The sequence below is a fragment of the Zalophus californianus genome, chromosome 7 (genome assembly GCF_009762305.2).
Source record: "Zalophus californianus isolate mZalCal1 chromosome 7, mZalCal1.pri.v2, whole genome shotgun sequence".
In the NCBI taxonomy this organism is placed as follows: domain Eukaryota; kingdom Metazoa; phylum Chordata; class Mammalia; order Carnivora; family Otariidae; genus Zalophus; species Zalophus californianus.
Genome location: NC_045601.1, coordinates 62,907,808 through 62,932,378, shown reverse-complemented (window position 1 = coordinate 62,932,378; position 24,571 = coordinate 62,907,808). Strand labels below are relative to the sequence as shown.

Below are 24,571 nucleotides of genomic sequence, written 5' to 3'. Positions count from 1 at the left end.
TCCAAATCGCTTTTAGGGCAAGTTTAGCCTAGCCTATCACAGAATTTCCTATTCCTTTTCCCCAAATCTTCTTTTGGATATCAGCATTAGGGTTGGTGTGTTCCAGTCCCTTTCCTACCCTTGTGGGTCCCAGCGCAGCTTCATGTTCTCCGCCAAAAATAGCCCGTATTGGACCCATATCCTCTGATGGGTGAGTGCTTGTGAGCCTTTAACGTGGTGTTCCTCGAGGCCAGGAAGGATTTGGGCCAGAGGAACTGGTACCGAAGCAAACAGAGCAGTGGGTTGAAAGAAAAACATTTCCAGCGTATTTCTGCCCTTGGTTTTATCTTCTCATCATTTAGAATGCCAGCGGAATAAATGGGTCTGTTAATCAAACAGCACTGAGAGGTTAGGTCATTGGAAGCTTTTTAGTCATTTTGTGCTTTTCAAGAGTGAATTTGTTAGAATTATGCTGAATACCCACTTAAAGCCTCAGCTGATAACCCTACCTGTGTTTTATAACTCTGCACTGTCAGAACTCATAATAAGTCAAACATTCTTTCAGTGGTGCTCATAAGGGAGGGAAAAAAAAAACCCACAAATTTAAGAGTAATTTCAGATTGTAAATGAAAAGGAGAGGCACGACTGTTCATTTGCACCAATCATGCCTTCCTTTCATCCGCCCTGATTAGGCCTGGTGCGGTTTCATCAGACCCCTCCATCACTGAGCTGTCACTCCAGCCGTCTGTTGATTGAAAACAATCAAGGCTCTGATGGCACAATTATTCTGACCCTTTAACTAGAGGCTGCTGTGATAATGAAAGGTTGATTATGATAGTTTGTGCCTCTTTCAGTTTGCCAAGAAGGTTAATTTGGGCATCAGACGGATGTTTAATGGGCGCTTGCTGGCTACACTGAGGTAAATGAGAACGTGCAGTCTTGGATATTGCACGGATATAGTTTGGCTGTCAATCATTGTCATTTGGAGTTTGTGCCTCACACTCTGGAAATCACATTTTATTTTTTCCTTGGGATTTAATTTATTCTGTGCCCTGAGGAAGTTCTTTCACTCAGTGACCTTCACAGCAGCTTTCTCTGCCTTTTTTTTTTCTTTTTTTTTCAAATGGAGCTCAAAGGCAAAACACATCTAGAAGAGCATTTTTCTTTCATTTTCACTTAAAAATGGAAACTAAAAATCCACCCTTATCACTGCTTTCCAATAGAGCAAATGTTTCCATTCCAATTGTGCGGTGGGTAAGTATGAACGACAGGGATACTTGGGCCAGTTTGCTAATGCAGCAGATAGCTCACACAGAGCTTCTGCACTGTTTCTGAACTAACCAGCCAACCCAGGAAATTCAAATGGGCCCGTTTATGGAAGTGAAGCTTCTATTCTCCTGACACTTCCCTCACTCGCGTGTCTCCCAACGATGCGTCCAATTCCTGTTTCCAAGTGCAGCATCTTCCTCCTTTTGCCTCCTTCTTGGGAGGCCTGGGGTACAGGGAGAGGCAGGGAGACAGAAATGTGTCTGTAGTAGTAAGGAGGTTATGAGGAGTTGCAACTATCAATTTGTATCAAGTCTGCACCTTAACTTATTGCTGTTGGAAGCATAGGTGGCCACCTCATACTGCTGGTGTTAACAGTATGTGGCTCACTACACTCCTCTTTGCTTCATACCTTTTAAAAAGAAAAATAGAGGAAAATAAAAATAAAGAAAAACCGTCATTACTGTCTCCCAGCTACGCACAGTGGTCTCCTGGATTAGACACCTGAGAGCAAACCTCATTGTTCTGCTTTTGCATTTGTGTTGTCTTCAGTTTCTTTCCCCACAGTGAGTGTTCAGCAGCATATTTTTACCTAGTCTTGGACATTTTTCTCACATGTGAAGTCAATTGTAAAACAATTAAGTCTATAGATGTTAAGATGACAGCATCATAATGATTATAATTTCGCTTCAAGTATTCTATTTCACATTATTTATTTCTTGTGTGTGTTTTTTTTTTTAAGTAAGCTGTTCGTTTTTGAATGGTAAAGAGAGCCATTAGGTGATAATTCAGTCTCACCTGAAGAGGCTCCAAAAATGGATTAAGTCATTGAATTCAGTTACTGTCTTAATGCAGTCCTTATTTAAGCAACAGTGCTATTTAAAATGTTTATTTAAAAAGAAATAACAATCACTTCTCAGCCTTTTGGCTAAGATCAAGTGTAAAAAGAAATGACAATAGGATTGGGAGTATACACACACACACACACACACACACGGTCTCACCAGATTCTTTGCTACACTGGATCATAAGTGATTAGTTTTGTTTGGCTCTATGGACAGCACAGATAAAATAGCCCTCAGGGATGCTTAGTAAAATTATCGATTATTTATGTCTTGTTTTGTTGAAGTGATGGGAAGTTAAAAGGTAATTAGGGGAGAAATGTCAAATCAGGCAATAGTTTCTGATATTTAAAAAAGTAGGATGAGGTTCAGTTTTGATACCAATTTATGGTCTCTGTGACAATGAGTGATTTTATTTTGTAGATTCACTATGTTTGCAAATTCATGGGACTTGAGCAAAGACTATTTGTTCTTAAAGGAAGTGTATAGCTCATTATTTCAATTTGCTTTTGGGTGAAGCCTGACTGAGTTTCTATGTTCCCTAATCTGTTGTACCTTATATCTAACCGTGGAAAATGAATGTCTCAGACTGCTTTTCCTATGTCCTCATGAGCCCTCCACCGCATGCCCACCACTGTGCCCTCACGTCGGCTTAGTACACCAATGTCGTATCCCCCAGCCGTGGTGTCCCCCTGAGAAGGTCCTGCGGGGTACTCACATTTCATATCCTGGCCTGTGCTGGTGTTTCTTCTGCTCCTGGGCTGGGCCTGGGCATTGCCTGAAGTTTCGCTTTCCTCTTTCAATTCCTCCAACTCCACCTTCAAAGTTCCCCTTGCTCTTCAAACTCCTTTATTTCTTCCAACCTTATAAAGATGTCTCCGATCTGTGATTTCTCCAGGTTGCAGTCTCTCAATTCCCACTGTTTCTTGTCCAGCAACACTTAACAGGTGTCCTGTTGGGTGCCAGGCACTGGGGCTGAGACAGAGCCTTCTCTCAGGGTAGCCCTTGGAATGGCTACCACCTTATACTCATCCCCTCATCCTTTGTAGTCCCTTTATTGCTCACGAGTCTTCTGAGATTGTCAAGCCACTGAGTCTGTTTTTCCCACACATCCGTCTTCCTTACATGACTATAATAGATTGGTTCTCTAAGCTACTTCCCCTGGCCAAAGAATATAGGAAAATTGTGCTGGAGAATGTATCTTCTTTGGCAAAAATATTACTTGTGTATTACACTCAGAGTTGTTGCCAGGGGTGAATAGAGGATTCACTGTTCCCACAGATCCCTCATTTGATCCTAGTTGCTAGAGACTGCAGTGTGAAATATTCTGTATAAACATCAGTAGCCAAGCTGATATTCACATAGTGAAGGTGGTCAGTGGTGAGCATCCCGTTTTTGTGTATTCTCTGCAGCTCCCTGAGAATATAGGCTCTGGCTCCCCAACCCCAGCACATCAGCTCCATTCCCTTGATAGCAGAGTCTGCCCCCAACAATGTTTAGTCATACACTTCAGTTAGGGGGTTCCCCACTGCAATCACTGAGCTCTGTAGCTCTAAATTACTATTTAAAGTGACCGTTGAGGATAATGTTCTTTTTATTTGGAGGCTGCCGGGTTTAAACCTTAAATGCAGCTTAGATACTTTGGGGACATCTAAATCCATCATAGTAACTTTTGTTTGAGGGATTTGATCATCTCCGTATCAGTGACTTGGGGCAGCTGCTTGAGCCTGTGAGGTCCTTTTGGTCATTAAAGGTTTAATTTCAGGCAGGGAGTATGTGTGCCAGTGAACCTGCTATTGGTTCATTATTATTGAATCAGTTCATAAAGACATATTATTCAAAGGCTTGATGCTCTCAGGATGCTCCAGGGCATGTTTACAAATTAAACAGCTTTTTTTTTAAACCATAAAATTTATATACATGTACCGGCAATATTTAAAACACCCATGAGGGAGATGGCAACATTAGAAGATGGTTTTTGCATGTGTCTAAAAATCTGCTTACAATAGACAGAATTTGTGGGATTCCAAATCTGCAGGATTTTTCTTCCTCTAATTCCAATATTCCATGTGTATACTTTTAGGGATATGTTGAGACACTTGAGGTCAAGAGTAAGCCTTGAGTTTTATGGTATTAATAGAGCTTGGAAGTGAATGGCAAATTAGAATGTATGTATGTGAACAAATTGAATCTTCTTTTTCACTAAGTAAGTAAGTTCCTGGCACATAATGGACACTCAACAAGAAATTGAGGAATGGATGAATTAAAAAAAAAAAAAAACTAAAAGAAAAGATTCATGGTTATATCATTTGCTTCAGAGCAACAAAACAAGAAGAAAAGTAATCAGCTCAATCAATCATTATTTTAGTTGTCTCAAGCCTGATAGCTTAGTTTATATTTTTTTTTCCTTGCCACCCAGTGAACTGATTTGAGATTTGAGGGGACTTATGGACATGAATTCAAGTGTTTTTATTGAGAGACTGAAGCCAACTGAAGAAAGTGAATATACACTGAGTGTTATGCAGAAACAACTGGGTTTAGTCTATATCTCACTTTTCTTTCTCCCTCCTCCCTTCCTTCCTTCCTTTTTTTCTTCCATTCATTCATTCTTCTCTGACTTGGGATTTAACAAAGCCACAGGCCTTAAATTACTGAGGCTCATCATAAAGGCTAGTTCATAATCTGCAACAGATTATCTGTCATACTTTTATTCTCACTTTACAATATGTGAAGTATTTAACACTGTGTAGTACATTTCTTCTCAACACAGAAATTTCTCCAAATTCGGACCAATATTGCACAATATTGTGTTCTATAAAAATAGTCTGAATGGACTGCCTTTATCATGAATTCAAAAGGATAATTGAATTGAGGATTAGTTCCATCTCTTGGTGGCACCTTGCCATCATATTAATTCTGTATATGGTCTAAATATCCTAGTTTGCCAAGCACTGTCACGTTATCTCTTTCAGTCCTCTGGAGACCCCTGTGATATAACTAATATCATCCTTGTTTTACGGATGCTGAAGCTGAGGCTCAGTATTGCTAGTGTTTTCCATACATGCCCAAATAAGTTAAGTTGCAGAAACAGGTCTTCTACATCAAGCCCAGCCTCCTGTTTTACTGGATCACATTTACCTCTCTGGGCACATACCAATTAGTGGTAGAAGAAAGCATTACGTTTCTCTGGTCATTTCAGCTAACTTCACCCTGATAATCCATCCTCATTGCATACAATAGCTGGGAAATAACTGGCACCTAGTCCCTGTTGCCAATGGGATATGGCAGGGTTTTATTCTGTCGACCAAGTTGGCTTTCCTTCATTTTCCAGTGTTGTTCTAACAATATAAGCTTAATATCTCACTGACCACATGCAAAGTCCCTTTGATATTCAGAAGGACATCATATATAAATATGTAGACATTAAGATTTTACTTATTTTATTGTTATCAGTCCAGCATCAAGTAAATACTCTGATGCCATCAAGGATTAGGGAAATGAGTATTATTTTTTGTCTTAGAGACCAGTATCAGTTCACTGGAGGGCAAGTATAAGAAATGATTTCTAATTGTTCCTGTATTTTGCTAATGTTTGAGGAGACCAAGAGTAGGTTCCATTTTCCCTGCACATCATTTGTACAGGTGATGTTGGTGTTCTTTATTTCCCTGTGGGATATTTCTCCCATCTATTTCCCTGCCCTAGATATGGGGATGGTATATCAAGACAGTCCTCAAGTAAAAATGTATGTGACTAGTTTGCAAAATACTTGCATTGACATATAAAATCTCATTCTGAGATTTTACTTATTTATTTTTAAATATTTTATTTATTTATTTGAGAGAGAGAGAGGGAGAGAGCATGAGCGAGAGGGAGAGGCAGAGGGAGAGGGAGAAGCAGACTCCTGGCTGAGCAGGGAGCCCGATGTGGGGCTTGATCCCAGGACCCTGGAACCATGACCTGAGCCCAAGGCAGACGCTTCACCGACTGAGTCATCCAGTCACATTCTGAGATTTTAAATACATAGTACCTTGAAGCAGTTGTCTTACAAATTTGAAATGTGTGTTCTTTGTCTGAGATTGTTTTATTTTTACAAGAGATGGTAACTATTAAGTGAGATACTACGGTCTGAACAAAGTTGTTTCCAGGGAGAAAAAGACCGTGATGTAAACTGATTGTCTGCATGTGGGCCTAGGTGCACACACACCTTCACTTTCATGCATATATTTTGGAAGTATAGAATTATAGATCAAAAAAATCACTTTGTTTTTCTAAAAAGAGATTTATAAAAACTATGTGTGCTATGGAAATCTGGGGCGTGGAATCTAGACCTGGTGACTAATTTGGTTGCCTCTCCCACCTATAGGAAGTTTGGAGGATTCTGTTTTAAAATACTACTGTTGGTGGATCTGTAGGTGATACATATCCTCCAGGTAGAAGAGACTCTCATCAACTCACTTATTTTCCAGATGAGAAGCCAAATGACTGGTCCATTGTCAGCCATACTTGTCCTGTTCTTGCTATTACGTTTTCAAAGATCAGCTCAAACTGGTGGCCAGTTCTCACAGGTGGAAAGGACATCACAGTATCCTAACTTCATCTCTTTTCCTACATTTATTTTCTCTTCATTTTGATATACAACCCTTATAAAATCCTTGTGACAAATACTCTTGTGTTCTAAGACTGAACCAAAGGACAACTCAGGTCACTTTTTATTTGCTGTCCTAAATACCTGGAACTTACATGTGACAGGCCTCAGGGTGGCTTCTGTTGTGATTCCTCCCTTCCTATGTGCTTTACTCTATAGGAAGGAGACACTCTTGGTCTCAAGGGCTCTTGCTTTTGATGCTCTGTGGTATGTATTTTGTAAAAATATATATAAAGATTATCAGGCACAATTTTTTCTGTTTTCCCCATTTTTCATTTCCAAATAATTTCAAACTTAAAGAAATTTGCAAGAATAAGAATAGTACAAATAACACCCATATGATTTGCCGATTTCTTCAACAAACTACCTCATTTGCTTTATCATGTGTTCTCTGTCTCTGTATCTATCTCTCTTTATACGTGTGTGTGTGTGTGTGTGTGTGTGTGTGTGTGTATACACACATATCAAGACAGAAAGATAGAGGAGGGAGAAAGGGCGTGGGATGGGGGAGAGAAAGACCACGAGAGCTTTTTCTGAGCCATTTGAGAGTAAGCTGTATACATCATATATATTTTTTAAAACCCTAAAAAAACCCTCATAACTATTCCTCTTTTTGGTAATCTCTAGTAAAAGGCAAAAGATTTATACAATTTGAAGAGAAACCAGAGTATTACCAGGCACACGTCTTATGCTGAAGATGAAAGTAAGAGCATTTGTTAGTCTCCAATTTCATAAAGTTTTAAATGAACAATGAAATAATATGTGTTATTATCATATGTACTAAGCTGAATATTCTCTTTATAATATGCCAGGAATTTTTTCGGACAATATATGAACCTGGGGCCTCATCAGATTTGATTCTATTGAAATATACTTCTTAGAGGAAAAAATAGCCTATGTGTCTTATATAAGTCTGTAGTCAGCTATAATGGTTAATGTGCAACCTCCTTTAAAAAATCTGTTTTACAAGAAAAATGTTGACACAGCTTTAATTATAGCACTCAAGTGAGCACTGTTATAATTTTTAATATTCCTCCATGGTAACATTTTCATTGTTCTCGTAGAGAAAAATGCCCTGGTCCCATGTCCCTCGTTGCTGGTGCTTTAGGATTTTATGGGGATGTTGTCTTTTCGAACAGAAATTTTTCATTTGGTCTCAAAGAAGAGAATAGGGCCACAAAATTTGGTGCATTTATTTATTAACATGAACTTTCCTCTCTCTGGCAGTCATTATTCTGTTTAATATGTCACTATTTGGACTTCACATGACTCATGTTAACGAAGTGAGCTTCTATGTAGTTTAACATGCTCTCAACACCTGCTCCCTCAGACTAGGGAAACTGTCCACACCTATGATCTAAAGAAATTGTACGTAATATTGAAAGGTTATCTTGCTCAAGTTTTATGTTTATGTTTATTAGGATTTAAGGCATTATAAAATAATGTATAAATAGTGTACTTTAATATATAGTAGTCAATGCACCATCCCTGTGAAGACATGGATTGGAAGATGGAGAACTTGCTCCATACTCCGCTTAGAGAGGAAACACTGTCCATGCATTGTCACTCAGTGTATTAAAAGATGCTTCCATGGCTTCCCACCCCTTGTTGACCAAGCACTCTTGAACCCGCCTGCTCTTTGGCGGAGGTTCAGGAATGTCAGTTGGTTATTGATTTGCGCCTGTGCCCTTCCTTTGTCCCTTTCTGAATTTGCAGAAGTATGGAATTTCTGTGGCCTCTCGGGCACTGAGGGGAGGCTGGTGCCCTGGCTTATCTCAGTGGGATGACAGGACTGGCAAGGATATAGACGCTTGTGCCTTCACAGCGTGGGCTCCTGCAAAAGGGGGGCTCAGTTTACCCCTTTAGCCAAGCTGTCTCGCCAAAATTTTAAACAGGAGAATGATTATACCTGCCCTTGCCCTCTTCGGCAGAATAAGGCTGTGGGCAAAAATATCAGTCCTTGCTTACTTAGCTCTGGCTTGCAAGTGCTGTGATAAGAACATCCCTTTTCAGTGAAAAAGAATATTTGTGAATCAAGACAAAGAAATAGTTATTGCTTTTGGACAATGTGGTAGGGTTTTATCTTTTGTTAGTGTTGTTTAAAAAGATTTGATCTCTCATCTGATGAGAAATGCCTCTGTAAAGGGCACTTTTATATATATTTGCAAGACATAAAGGCACTTGTATGGAAGAGTGCACTGATGTGTGTTCTTGGATTTGGGATGACTTTAGAAATCATATATTTTCCAGGAAATCTTGTGAGTGTAAGATTTCTTATTTGACATGACTTGGGGGTCATGTTGAGTAGTACACATACATATGGACATACATATACAAGCAGAGTAAGACTTCAAAAACTGCTGCTTCTTTCAAAGGATAAGGAATTTTAGATTTCAAAATAGCCACTTCTGTCTGAGCGTGAGCAATGAAGGAATTTGGATCACAACTTCAGGATTTGCAATATTAGGAATGTAATGTTTGTTCATATAACTGATATATTTCTGAAACACATGAGTAAATTATATATTTTAATTGAATTAGAGCAAAATTTCTAGAATTTTGGATTATATACTATGATATTTAGGATTGTATCTATGTCATATATTCTACTCCATAGAATGATAACCAGTTGAGATACACTGAGATAACTAAAGGGAAACGATTATCTCTTCTATATATTTTTGAGCCAGGTTTAGTTAACAAGGAATGACCTAGAATTAAAATATATATTCCCATAAAAAGTACAACAGTAATTCAAACCTCAAAGGATGTCTTTTACCCTAAATACTTGTTCTTTAATTACACACTCTTTAAGAGCATTAAAAGCATTTTTAAGAAGCATTAAATATATGCTTTTTATGTTGAAGTAATCCATAAGTGAGGCTTATTGCAAAATATTGTCCACCTATCTTCAAGCAAAACATACTTTAAAAACAGACTTTGTTTTTCTAATTTAGAGTATATGGAAGTTATGTTTGGTCTTAATTACATTTGCCTGGGTTCCGTCTTAAAATAGTTACTGATGGAAAAATAGCAATAATGTGATACAATAGAAAAACACATTGTATAATTTAAAAACTGGGTTTTTTAAAGTTTTTCTTCAGCTTTAATTTTTATTTATTTATTTGTTTATTTTTATTATTTATTTATTTAGAGTTTCAAGTTTTTATTTAAATTCCAGCAAGTTAACATACAGTGTAATATTAGTTTCTAGTGTAGAATTTAGTGATTCGTCACTTACATACAACACCCGGTGCTCATCACAAGTGCCCTCCTTAATCCCCATCGCCGATTTAACCCATCTTCCCCGCCCACCTCCCCTCCAGCAGCCCTCCGTTTGTTCTCTATAGTTAAGAGTCTGAAAAACTGGGGTTTTAGTTCCAGCTTTTCTGCTAATGGGTTGCATGGCTTGAGGTAAGAGAGATAACTTGTCTAGATTTTATTTCCGTTCGTAAAATTGAGAAGCTTGAAACAAATGGACTCTATAACGTTTTTTTCTTGCCCTACTATTTTATTATTTATTCAAGGCTTAAAAGACTATGATATTCATTGCATTGCCAAGAATCTGAGGTAGAGGTGGTTGACACCAACCATGTGAAAGAGTAAAACAAGGGTCTTATATGCATAAGTTCAGTATGCTGTGTGCTGCCGTGTGACATTCTGAGAGCTTATAAGGGCTTTATAGGAAAGCCACAAAGATGAGATAACAGGAAACCGAAACCTGGGATAGGTAGACAAATATAGAAAGGAATTGATACTGTTTGTTCAAGAGGAATATGAGAAATAGCCTAAGAACAGTTGGAAATAATTTTCCCTTTATGCAACAAATATTCATAGCCTACTGTGTGCAGCCACTGTTCTTATCAAGGATCTGAGGATGAGATGAATTGAAGTTGGAATAAGCTGTAGCAAATGCTCCTTTTAGGAAGGAACAATTCTTTGTCAGGGTCAGATGAACTAGATTGGGTCAGGCAAGGTGCCTGGGAGATCTCCTGTAGTCTTTAGAGATGATAGTCCCTTGTATTTTAGATGGTTTAGGAAACATCTTGCCCAATGGTACCCTTTGTGTGTCTTCCCAAATGGAATCCTTAATTTCTTTTCCACTCTTGCTGGCTTTGTCACCAAGAAAGGGGGAGATAAGACTTCTGCTGATTGCTCCGTCTTTCTCCCAATTAAAATATGCTAGAGCTTAGAGTGATGGGGATAGCAGTATGCCAGGATAAGTAAGATAGAGTGGGATTTCAGGGGCGCCTGGGTGGCTCAGTCGGTTAAGCGTCTGCCTTCGGCTCAGGTCATGGTCCCAGGGTCCCGGGATGGAGCCCCATGTCAGGCTCCCTGCTCACTGGGGAGTCTGCTTCTCCCTCTCTCTCTCCCTCTGTGCTCTCTCTCTCTCAAATAAATAAATAAAATCTTATAAAAAAAAAGAATAGGATTTCACCCTTCCCTGACTTACGCTTTCTCAATGCAGTGTCATTAAAAACCACCAGTTCCCAGAATAATTGTTTCCAAACAATTATTAATTATTCCAAACAATAAAAGCACCAAAATACACTACAAAGCTAACTGTGATCTTTAGGTTCCATGATGCCCCAGTGATGAATCAGCCTTCTGCTTACAGTATTCTCTAAACCCCTTAAATGTGCCCCAGGATTTCCTCTACCACCTTGCCCTCAATTCAGCATGGCTTTGTGGGGTCCACAGTGTAGAAGTGATTTTGAGGTAGTTCATTGTTTTGAAATTTCTTTGCCATTTCTTTCATTTTTTGGATAAATAAAAGTTATCCATTCTTTCAGTGGTTTTCTCTCTTACGTTTTTACGAAAGTAAAAACAGTACAATAACTTTTTTTCAAGTTTTTATTGAAATTCCAGTTAGCTAGCATACAGTGTAATACTAGTTTCAGGTGTACAATGCAGTGATTCAACAATTCTGTACAATACCCGGTGTTCATTGCAACAAGTGCGCTCCTTAATCCCCATCACCTATTTTCCCCATCCCCCCACCCACCTCCCCTCCGGTAACCATCAGTTTGTTTTCTATAGTTAAGAGTCTTGTTTCTTGGTTTGTCTGTCTCTCTTTTCTTTTCCCTTTTGCTCTTTTGTTTCTGAAATTCCACTTATGAGTGAAATCGTATGGTATTTGTCTTTCTCACTGACTTATTTCACTTAGCATAATACTCTCTGGCTCCATCCATGTCGTTGTACTCTTTAACATTTATTTATTATTGTGAAAGCAGAACTACACAGAGTGTTTATATGACTCATGATATGCTATTGGAACCAGCTGTTGATTCATAGACCTTATAGAACCAAGGTCTCAAAATATGCCGTTTTACCCATAGTAAGATCTCACCCGTATCCACTATATAGGAAATATACTATTTTACCTTTAATACTAAGCCTTAAGTGTCCTATATTTTTACTACAGCATCCTACTTAGACTTCATTTGATTTAAGCCTAGTTTTGAAACCGCAGACTTTATTCTAATAAGACAGCAATTTACTGTTTCATGATTAGGAATCTGTCTAGAACCTTCTGACTCAAAGTGTGGCCCATGGACCAGCAGCATATGCATCATCTTTATTTTTTTTTTAAGATTTTATTTATTTATTTGACAGAGAGAGACAGTGAGAGCAGGAACACAAGCAGGGGGAGTGGGAGAGGGAGAAGCAGGCTTCCTGCTGAGCAGGGAGCCCGATGTGGGACTCGATCCCAGGACTCTGGGATCATGACCTGAGCCGAAGGCAGACGCTTAACAACTGAGCCACCTAGGCGCCCTGCATCATCTTTAGATTGTTAGAAATGCAAACTCCCTATCTTTCTCTCCCTACTTATTGAGTCAGAATCTGCATCTTGACCAGAAACCCCAGTTAATTTGTGCGCATGTTAGGTTTGGGAAGCACTGGATTTAAATCTATAAATCACACTAATTCTAGCTGAGATTGCTTTGAGGTTGGTGGCAGAACAGTTGTAAATTACATTTACCTTTGATCTGGAGAAAAGATAAACCCAACAACTGTTAATGACTTGCATAGTCTGAAAATACTTAAAGTGATAAAAGTGTGCAAATTATATGAAATCTGCAAGAAATTAGAAATACTGGCAAGAAATAAGATAAAAATTATCCCAGAGAATATGAACTAAATGTGTGTGCACAAAGTATTCTGCAATGCATAGTATTGGGGAAATTGAACGTGGAAAACATCATGATAGATGTGACATAGGCCTAATAGTAGACAGAAAGTCAGAAATTAATCAGTGATAGATCACAGTGGTCACTTTCCATTGCCTGTTTGATTTGTTAGAGATTTTCTTAAAGGCAGAACCTAGTTGTGGCCTGTGTGCTTTTCATGCAGTAAGTGCCACTGTTTGCCAGAAAAACAAAAATAAACTGGAGAGTGTTAAGAGATGGGCTAGAAGATTGATTATGACATAGGAAGAACTGATTTATGAGGAAAGAGAAAAATAATTAAATGGGCAGCACTATGCTATAAGAAGAGGCTATGGAGACATGGATATTTATCTGATGTTTCTCTTATGCTGTTTCCTGTAGTATCCATATGAAAGATGCAGAAATATTAGGATGTAAGGATGCTGAGAAATTTGTTACAGGGCAAAGCAATATCAGCTGGAACTACTCAATTAAATTAGGAGCAATATCGAAGATTAAGTTTCAGAAAATTTTACCTGCTGCATGAGAAATGACCTTGAATGGGATGACTTTATCCCTGGGAACTTTTGAAAGCTCTGTGGGCAAAGAATGGAAGATCATTTGTTAAATTGTTGAATTATCTCCCCAGGGAAATAATTGGAACCCCATCCCTTGAAATTTCTAAAATTAGGGTGGATAAAAACCAGGATGTTGCCTATGGGAACTCTCTACTTCTGGCAGAAACCTGGTGATTGATGAGTGACGTTTTTCTTCTCCAATATCTTTGATTATTGCTCATGGTCACCATACACAGAAACATTTTTTCATCAGGTGGGTATCCTATTTAATTTTTTTTTAAATGCTAGTTTCTAGAAAAACAGTTGGAGTGTGACACTCAGCTGCTGTCCATGGTGTCTGCCTCCTTGCCAATGGTAGGCTTACCTGGCATTCTTTTTTATTTCTCTTCACTACGTAATTCATTAAGAGATGCAATTTAGTATATATGGGAAATGAATTCATTTCCTGCATTCTCTTCATTCAGAAAGCTAAAAAGAAAAGCCCCAAATATGCCTTGCCTTTTGGAGCCATTTGTCAAATGAATACAGAAACTCTGTATGAAACTCAAATGAAATCATCTAGTGCTTCAGAGAGTTTTATGATCCTTTTTATCCAGATGAAAACCCAGCTCATGTTTGCCTGGGAGTAATGGTCCAAGAGCACTACATTGCCTTCTCCCTCCCTCTGTAGACTTTTCACCTAATGATCTATATTAGCTGAAAAGGGGAGCTCAGAACCCCAACTCCATTGGTCACAAATAAAACACAACACAATTATTTAATATTCTAATTATTACTTTACCTTTTCATGCTAGTTCCTTCACATCCACATTTATATTGTCTAGGAGATCTAGCTTAATATAGGCGCTGCTAAAGATAATTTATATCGAATATGTTGACTGGAGATATTAGATATACTTCATGTTGGTATGTAGGAAGGTTTGCGCCAAACTTAAATATTAAGTCACATTAATTAAACACTTAAATTACGTGCACCGTAACGTGAATTGGTTTTTTGTTGATGGTATTTTCTAAATCACTGTACAATTTTATTATTCATGACTTTGTGCTCCTGCTTTAGTTTTTAGAAATTCTATTTGTCTTTAGCCCAGAGTTGTTTCTCCTTTCCTTCTTGAGAGAGGTCTAAACCTAAACAAAAAGGTTAAGATTACAACCTGCTATTTTGTCCCTAATACAAAGATCATCTCCTCTGTATCCTGTTTTTGTGAAAATGGCTCTAACAAATCGCCAGCATCTTACATGTGCAAACAACAACTGTCTTGAAGATGAAAACTCACTGGGAAATAAAAATAAAATTGATGGGTTACAATCTTTCTTTTTCTTCTCTTGCTTCCTGACTGATGGACCTACCAGAGGGGCAGGGAAAAAAAGTCCTTTTTCTTTCTAAATCGTTCTACTAGTGTCATATTGATTCTCTCTCAACTACACCCTGTGGTCTCAGATGATCACATATTTTCTTACGTTCCTTGTATTGATACAGCACCGTGCCTCATGGGTTGACATGCGTTGCTTGTACTGGGGCAACACTGCTCATCGTTGATATTCCTGGGGTGTACCAAGCCTCCTTGGCATGAAACAAGGGAACAGGTTGTTTCACAACAGTACTCTCATTCTTTGAAAAGTGATCATTGTTCACTCCAAGTGCTACCTTAAGTCTCTGTCAGCGTTGCTTAACATTGCTCTTGACCTCTACAATGATACTTGAGTTCGTTGGTGTCTCTGCGGATGCAGGAGGAAAAGATTCCTCAGCTGAGTATCAAGATACTCTACTGTTACACTATTTGTAAGAAAGAAAGATGTATTATAAGGCATCTGAGAGAATACAAGGTGACCTGCCCGCACACCGTTGCTTTGGCTCTCTTTCTTACCTTTGTATTCTGTCATTCCTCCTCCCTCTGTTTCAGCTAGCCGTGAGGTGGTTGGAACACAACTGCCATTACCAGTACATGGATGAGCTCCTGCAGTATATCCGCTTTGGCCTGATGGATGTGGATACTCTGCATACAGTTGCCCTGTCCCACCCCCTCGTCCAGGCAAGTGAAACTGCAACCGCTCTTGTCAATGAGGCCCTGGAATACCACCAGAGCATCTATGCACAGCCCGTTTGGCAAACTCGCAGGACCAAACCGCGGTTCCAGTCAGACACTCTGTATATCATTGGCGGGAAAAAGCGTGAGGTCTGTAAAGTCAAGGAACTTCGGTACTTCAATCCCGTTGACCAGGAGAATGCTCTCATAGCTGCCATTGCCAACTGGAGTGAGCTGGCTCCCATGCCCGTGGGAAGGAGCCACCATTGTGTGGCAGTCATGGGGGACTTTCTGTTTGTAGCGGGCGGAGAAGTTGAGCATGCTAGTGGCCGGACGTGTGCCGTGAGGACTGCCTGTCGCTATGACCCCCGTAGTAATTCCTGGGCCGAGATAGCACCCATGAAAAACTGCCGGGAGCATTTTGTGCTGGGTGCCATGGATGAATACCTCTATGCGGCTGGGGGTAGAAATGAACTGCGCCAGGTTCTGCCTACAGTTGAGCGATATTGCCCCAAGAAGAACAAATGGACTTTTGTGCAGTCCTTTGACCGATCCCTTTCATGTCATGCTGGATATGTGGCTGATGGTCTTCTTTGGATATCAGGTAGAACATGCCTCATAATGTTGGATTTATCAAAAAACACTTTCGCTGTGGTGTAAATTTAAAAGTCAAGCTTTGGTAGTGGTGGCCATGTATAATTGAACCACTGAACCAAGGATGCCATGTTAGCTAATTAACATTCATTTATTGGGCACCAGCTCTATAGAGAGCAATGTTAATTGGAAGTGATTAACCTCTCGACTAACATAACATAATAAAATTTAAAAAATAAAAAAAAATTAAAAAAAGGAAGTAATTGACCTTTCTGTGACTTTCTGGGTGATTAAAGTATAAGGTGGAAATTAATGGCCCATCACATCCTTTTTCTATACCAAACCTTCTGTTGTTTAGATTGTCAGTTTTTGATACTCATGGATTGTTTTACATACCTTGTGGTTTATCCAGGTTCTTCGCTTTTTTTTTTTCTTTTAAATCATCCTGGGCTGCTTGACTAGGAGACGTTTCATCAAAGACAGGGCAGGCAAAGTAAAAACCCAGGAAATCCATTTTGATGGGTATAGCAATGGATATATATATCCAGGTAGGAGCCGTGCTATTCATGGAAGGAAGGGATTTAAGTTATTGGCTAAAATAATGTTCTTGTATTATCTGTGGATTGTAGTTACACCCGACAACCTAACTTCCTTATTCTTGCTTACTCTCCCATTCTTACTGATTATTTGGGGGTACTTATTATTTTAGTTTTCATTTTCTTCGTTTTTTTTAAAAGCCTTTTGATTATGAAAAAAGAGGCTAGTATAATGAACTCTGTGTACCCATGACCCAATTTCAGCAGTATTCCACTCATTGCCAGTCTTCTTTCATCCACACCACACACTGTTGTACACCCCTCATGGCTGCCTTTTCACGGGTACAGAAGAAGTCTCTGAGGCAGAAGTTATCAACATCACATTATCAACCTGTATTTTCTAATCCAATTCTTCAAAAGACCTAAACTGTCCTTTGGAAGGGTTGCCTATTGGGGAAGAAAGTTCCATCTTCTCTCAGTTGGAGGACACTCATTTTGTAACCCAGATGGCACTTGTTGAATTTCCATGTCAAGGACAAAGAAAAATAGGAAAATCAGATAACTTAAATACTAAGAGTAATTTTGAGATGTTTGTACTTAGAAGACACAAAAACTTTTTTTTTTTAAAGTCTCTATGTCTTAATCCCTTTCATGTATTTCACCCATCCCCCTACCTACCTCCCCACTGGCAAGCACCAGTGTAGTGTGTTCTCTGTATTTATGATTCTCTTTCTGGTGTTTTTTGTTAGCTTGTTAATTTGTTTTGTTTTTTTAGGCTCCATCTGTAAGTGAAATTATATAGTATTTGTCTTTTTCTGACTTATTTTACTTAGCATAATACCCTCTAGGTCCATTTATGTTGTCACACATGGCGAGACCTCATTCTTTTTTTTATGGCTGAGTAATATTCCGTTATGGATATCTTCTTTATCTGTTCATATATCAGTGGACACTTGGGCTGCTTCCATAATTTGGCTATTGGAAATAATACTGCAATAAATATAGGGGTGCATAAATCTTTTGAATTAGTGTTTTTGTATTCTGGATAAATACCCCATAGTGGAATTACCAGATCATATGGTAGTTGTATTTTTTTTTTTAAAGATTTTATTTGTTTATTTGAGAGAGAGAGAGCACAAGCAGGAGGAGCTGCAGAAGGAGAGGGAGAAGCAGGCTTCCCACGGAGCAGGGAGCCCAATGCAGGGCTCGATTCCAGGACCCTGAGATCATGACCTGAGCTGAAGGTAGACGCTTAATCAACTGAGCCACCTAGGTGCCCCTCCTTCATCAATGTTTTATAATTTTTAGAGTACAGATCTTTCACTTTCTTGGTTAAATTTATTTGTAGGTATTTTATTCTTTTTGGCACAATTGTAAGTGGGATTGTTTTCTTAATTTCTCTTTCTGCTACTTATTAGTGTATAGAAATACAATAAATTTTCATATATTGATTTTGTATTCTGTAACTTCACTGTATTCATTTGTCAGTTTTAGTAGTTTTTTTTGGTTGAGTCTTTAGGATTTTCTGTATATAGTATGATTTCATCTGCAAACAGTGAAAATTTTACTTTTTCCTTACAGATTTGGGTGCCTTTCATTTTTTTTTTCCTGGTCTGGTTGCTGTGGCCAGGACTTCCAGTACTATGTTGAATAAAAGTAGTGAGAGTATGGACATCCATGTCTTGTTCCTAATCTTAGAGGAAAAGCTCTTGTTTTTTATCCCTTTATGTATGATGTTAGCTGTGGGTTTGTCATATATGGGCCTTTACTATGTTGAGGTATGTTCCACCTAATCCTACTTTGTTTAGCGTTTTTTATCATGAATATGATGTACTTTGTTAAATGGTTTTTCTGCATCTATTGAAATGATCGTATGGTTTTTATTCTTTCTCTTATTGATGTGATGTATCATGTTGATAAATTTGTGACTATTGAACCACTCTTGCATCCCAGGAATAAATCCCACTTGATCGTGGTGAATTATTTTTTTAATGTGTTGTTGGATTCGGTTTGCTAATCTTTTGTTGAGGATTTTTGCGTCTGTGTTTCATCAGAGATATTACCCTGTGTCTTTATCTCGTTTTGGTATCAGGGTAAGACTGGCCTCATAGAATGAATTTGGAGGCGTCCCTTCCTCCTCTATTTTTTGGAATAGTTTGAGAAGAGTAGGTATTAACTCTTCTTTAAATGTTTGGTAGAATTCACCTGTGAAGCTGTCTGGTCTGGACTTTTGTTTTTGGGAGTTTTCAGATTACTGATTTAATTTCATTGCTAGTAATCCATCTGTTCAAATATTCTGTTTCTTCCTGATTCAGTTTTGGGAAGTTATATGATTCTAAGAATTTATCCAGTTCTTCTAGGTTGTCCAATTTGTTGGCATATAATTTTTTATAATATTCTCTTATAATCCTTTGTATTTCTGTAGTGTTAGTTGTTACTTTTCCTGTTTCATTTTTGGATTTGAGTCCTCTCTCTCTTTTTTTTTCTTTTTGATGAGTCTGGCTGAAGGTTTAATCCTTTTTTTTTTAAAGATTTTATTTATTTATTTGAGAGAGAGAATGAGAGCCAGAGAGCGAGAGAGGGAAGAGGGTCAGAGGGAGAAGCAGACGCCCTGCTGAGCAGGGAGCCCGATGTGGGACTCGATCCCGGGACTCCAGGATCATGACCCGGGCCAAAGGCCGTTGCTTAACCAACTGAGCCACCCAGGTGCCCTGAGGGTTTAATCATTACAAAGAACCAGCTCCTGGTTTCATTGATCTGTTCTATTGTGGGTTTTTTTGCTCTTTTTTGTTTTGTTTTAGTTCCTGTTTCCTTTATTTCTGCTCTAGTCTGTGTTATTTCCTTGTTTCTACTGGCATTTTATTTATTTATTTATTTATTTATTTATTTATTTATTTATTTATTTATTTAATTTTTTAGTCATCTTTTTCTAGCTCCTTTAGGTATAAGGTTAGGTTGCTTATTTGAGATTTTCCTTGCTTCTTGAGGTAGCTATGTATTACTATAAATGTCCCTGGGCGCCTGAGTGGCTCAGTTGTTTAAGCGTCTGCCTTGATCCCGGGGTTCTGGGATCAAGCCCCACATCGGGCTCCCTGCTCAGCAGGAAGCCTGCTTCTCCCTCTCTCACTCCCCCTGCTTGTGTTCACTCTCTCACTGTGTCTCTCTTTGTCAAATAAATAAATAAAATCTTTAAAAAAAATAAGTAAATGTCCCTCTTAGAACAGCTTTTGCTATATCCCAAAGATTTTGAACCATTGTGTTACAATTTTCGTTTATCTCCAAGTATTTTTGGATTTCCTCTTTGATGCCTTAGGTGACCTATTCATTGTTTAGCATCATGTTATTTAACCTCTGTGTATTTGTGTTCTTTCCAGATTTTTTTCTCATGATTGATTTCTAGTTTCATAGTGTTGGGATCAGAAAAGATGCATGGTATGACTTCAGTCTTTTTGAATTTGTTGATACTTTTTTTGTGGCCTAATGTGTGATCTATTGTAGAGGATGTTCCATGTGCAATAGAAAAGAATGTGTATTCTGCTGTTTCATGGTGGAATGTTTTGAATGTATCTGTTGGATCCATCTGGTCCAATGTGTCATTCAAAGCCACTGTTCCTTGTTGATTTTATGTTTGAATGATCTATCCATTGATATAAGTGTGGGGCTTACTATTTTGTATTACTACAAAGTCCCCTACTATTTTGTATTACTATTGATTACTTCCCTTATGTTTGTTATTAGCTGCTTTATGTATTTAGGTGCTCCCCTGTAGGGTGCATAAATATTTACAATTGTTGTATCTTCCTATTGAATTGTTCCCTTTGTGATTATATAGTGTCCTTCTTTGTCTCTTATTACATAGTCTTTTTTTGAAAATCTTATTTTGTTTGATATAAGTATTACTACCCTGGCTTTCTTTTTTACTTCCATTTGCATGATAAATGCTTTTCCATCCCTTTACTTTCCATCTGCATGTGTCTTTAAATCTTAAATGAATCTTTTGTAGGCTGCATATTGATGGGTCTTGCTTTTTTATCCATTCTGTCACCCTGTGTCTTTTGATTAGAATGTTTAGTGCATTTACATTCAAAGTAATAATTGATAGGCATGTACTTACTGACATTTTGTGACTTGTTTTATGGTTGTGCTTATAGTTCTTCTCTATTCCTATCTTTTCTTGCTCTCTTCTCTCATGGTTTGTTGACTTTCTTTAGTGATATACTTGGATTCCTTTCTCTTTGTTTTTTTCGTAACTCTTACTGGTTTTGGATTTATGGTTACCATTAGGTGCATATATAACATCTTATGCATACAGCAGTCTATATTAAGTTGATGGTCGCTTAAGTTTGAATGCATTTTTTTACCACCCCCTCCACATTTTAGGTATGTATATGGTGTCATACTTTACATCCTTTTATTCTGTGAATCCCTTGACTGATTTTTTAAAAAGATTTATTTATTTATTTTAGAGAGAGAGAGACAGAGAACACAAGCAGGAGGCGCAGACGGAGAGAGAATGTGAAGTAGACTCCATCTCAAGCTGAGAGCCTGGCCTGGGGCTTGATCTCAGGACCCTAAGTTTGGACCTGAGCCAAAACCAAGAGTCGGACAGTTAACTAACTGTACCACCCAGGCGCCCCATCTTGACTGATTCTTTTAAAAGATTTATTTACTGGGGCACCTGGGTAGCTCAGTTGTTAAGTGTCTGCCTTCGGCTCAGGTCATGATCTCAGGGTACTGGGATCGAGCCTGCTTCTCCCTCTCCCACTCCCCCTGCTTGTGTTCCCTCTCTCGCTGTCTCTCTCCGTCAAATAAATAAATAAAATCTTTAAAAAAAAGATTTATTTACTTACTTGAAAGAGAGAGTGTGTGTGTGCAAGTGGGATGGGAGGGGCAGAGGGAGAGGGAGACAAACAGACTCCCTGCTGAGTGGGGACCCTGATAGGACCCTGAGATCATGACCTGAGCCGAAATCAAGAGTCGGAGGCTTAACTGACTGAGCCACCCAGGCGCCCCCTCCTTGACTGCTTTTTATAGATATACTTAATTTTACTGCTTTTTTGTTTCCTGCTTTTCTTACTCTTACTTATGCTCTTTCCTTTCCCCTCAAAAAGTCCTCTTTCACATTTCATGTAGGGCTGGTTTAGTAGTCATGAGTTCCTTTAACTTTTGTTTGTCTGGGAAACTCTTTATGTCTCTTTCTATTCTGAATGATAGCCTTGCTGGACACAATATTCTTGCCTTCAGGGTTTTTTCCCTTCAGCACTCTGAATATATCATGCCACTCCCTTCTGACCTGCAAAAATTGTACTGAAAAATCAGCTGATAGCCCTGTGGGGTTTCCCTTGTATGTAACCATTTTCTTTTGCTGCTTTTAAAATTCTCTGTTTATTACTACTTTTTGCCATTTTAATTACTGTGTGTCTTGGTGTGTAACTCCTTGTGTTGAATTTGTTGGGGGCTCTCTGTGGCTCCTGGATCTGGATTTCTGTTTTCTTCCCCAAATTCAGGAAGTTTTCAGCTATTATTTCTTCAAATAAATTCTCTGCCCCCTTTTCTCCCTCTTCTCCTCCTGGGATTCCTATAATATGAATGTTATTATGCTTGATGGTATCTTAGTTGCCTTAGTCTATTTTCATTTTTTATTATTTTTTTCTCTCCTGTTCAGCTTGATTGCTTTCCATTATTCCGTCCTTTAGGTCACTGATCTGTTCTGCTTCCTCTAGTGTACTATTTATTCCCTCTAGGATACATTTGATTTCAGTTATGAAGTCCTTTATCTCTGATGGGTTCTTTTTATTGTTTCCTGTCTCTTTGTTAAGGGTCTGTCTCACTGAGCTCCTCTTCTTTTTTCTCTAGTCAAGTGAGTATTTTTAGGACCATTACTTTAAATTCTCTCAGGCATATTACTTATCTCTGTTTTATGTCTTTTGCTGTGATTTTGTTCTGTTCATTCATTTTGTACATATTCTTCTGTCTCCTCATTTTGTGTAACTCTCTGTATCTGTTTCTATGTGTGAGAAAAGTCAGCTACATCTGCTGCTCTTAAAAGTAGTGGCCTTATGAAGAACAGGTCCTATAGTGCCCTGCAGTGCAATGTCCACTGTTCACCAGAACCTGGCATGTCAGGGGTGTCTTGAATGTGTGTTGTGTATACCCTGCTCTTGTGGTTCAGCTGTGTTTGCCTTTCGTCCAGTCATCTGCAATGGCTCTCTTTGCCTATTGTGGTCAGGGCTTGGTCCTTGCATTGTTAGTGAGCCAGGGTGGGGCCGCCTTTGTATTAAGTTGGATCAGACCAGGCATTTGCCAGAGATGTAGTATCACTGAACTGCAGGAGAATGTGGGGATGGGGTGTGTGGTGCCAGCAAGGTTTGTGTTGGTGAGAGGGGACTTGCAGCTGCCTCCGCCAAGGCAGGCAGGGATGGAGGAGATCGACCCAGAGAAGCATTCAGGGGCAGGTCAAGTGGTGTTAGCAAGGTTTGTGTGGTTTGCTGTGGGAGGGGATCTGGAGCTGAGGCCTGGCTGGTGGGGGTGTGTCTGCAAGACAACACAGGGTGGGTGCTTTTAGCAAGTTAGGTGCTGTGCTTGTTCCAGAAGGTGTCCAAGTATCTAGGCTGGGGTGGGGGAGGGAAATGGTGCCCACCAGCTATTTGCTTCCTGGAAAAGTCTCCCAGTGATCCCTGTCCCTCCAGCATGGACTCTGAGATTAATAAACAAATTACCCTCCTGTATGCCCCAGGTGTTTTTCAAACTGCTGCTTCTATGCTGTATTTATGTGGGACTGTTTGTTATGCTTTCTCCTTAAAGGTGGGGAATCAGTTTCCTCTCACCCTCCTAGCCCACAAGCCTGCTGATTTTTTAAAGTTCCAGGTTTAAACCCTTCTGATTGTAAGATCTTGTGAATTTTATCCCCTCTGCTTTTCAAAAACAAATGCTATAGGGTTTCATCTTCCCTGTGTAGGCTTCCTGGTGTGAGAGTCTTTTCTTTCCCCTCTGTGGGCTGCTGACAGTCCTAGAGGTCCGTTTAACTCGACTGCACCTCTGCCATTCTTACCCTCTTTGATGTAGTCTCTTTACATTTAGCTGTGGAGAGTCTGTTCTGCCATCTTTGGATCATATTTTGTGTTATTTATGCTGAGGTGGTTGTTATCTAGTTGTATCTGCAAGACAAGGTGAGCTTAGGTTCCTCCTGCTGTGCCATCTTCTTCAGAAGTCCTGATCATACAGTTTTTATTTTTTGTTTTGTTAATGTGATGTATCATGTTGATTGATTTGTGGATATTGCACTGTCATCCCAGGAATAAATCCCACTTGATTATGGTGAATGATCCCAATGTATTGTTAGATTTAGTTTGCTCATCTTTTGTTGAGGAATTTTACATCTGTGTTCATCAGAGATATTGGCCTGTAGTTTTCTTTTTTTGTAGTATTTTCATCTGGTTTTGGGTGATGCTAGCCTCACAGAATGAATTTGGAAACTTCCCTTCCTCTTCTATTTTTTGGAATAGTTTGAGAAGAATAGGTATTAACTCTTCTTTAAATGTTTGGTAGAATTCACCTGTGAAGCTGTCTGGTCCTAGACTTTTGTTTGTTGGGAGTTTTTGATAACCAATTCAATTTCGTTACTAGTAATTTGTCTGTTTGGATTTTCCATTTCTTCCTGGATTCAGTTTTGGAAGATTATATGTTTCTAGGAATTTATCAGTTTTTTTCTAGGGTGTTCAATTTGTGGACATAAAATTTTTCATAGATGGGGTGCCTGGGTGGCTCAGTTGGTTAAGCTTCCAACTCTTGGTTTTGGCTCAGGTCATGATCTCAGGGTTTTGAGATTGAGCCTTGCGTTAGGCTCCGTGGTCAGCACAGGTTCTGCTTGGGATTCTTTCCCTCTTCCTCTTCCTACCTCCTGCCACTCCCACCCACTCACGCTCTCTCTCTCTCTCTGTCTCAAATATATAAAA

At 38.9% G+C, this 24,571-nt stretch overlaps 1 protein-coding gene and 1 non-coding gene across 16 annotated transcripts in view; one reads left to right on the top strand and one right to left on the bottom strand.

Moving 5' to 3' along the window:
• The window catches only part of KLHL32 (kelch like family member 32), a 253,062-nt gene that overhangs the window by 162,901 nt on the left and 65,590 nt on the right, over positions 1-24,571 (top strand). For 7 of the 15 annotated variants that reach the window (XM_027602058.2, XM_027602059.2, XM_027602064.2 and 4 more), the window contains one exon: positions 15,364-16,090. The exons of 5 other annotated variants lie outside the window; for them this stretch is intronic. In XM_027602058.2, coding sequence (XP_027457859.1) covers positions 15,364-16,090 — 727 coding nt within the window. Of the gene's footprint in view, positions 1-13,577; positions 13,713-15,363; positions 16,091-24,571 lie in introns of those variants that run through there. 3 more of the 15 variants (XM_027602066.2, XM_027602068.2, XM_027602070.2) reach the window with 3 other exon arrangements.
• Positions 7,287-7,403, bottom strand: LOC113928091. The gene has a single exon (XR_003521776.1). It is a non-coding gene; the product is annotated as a U5 spliceosomal RNA (small nuclear RNA).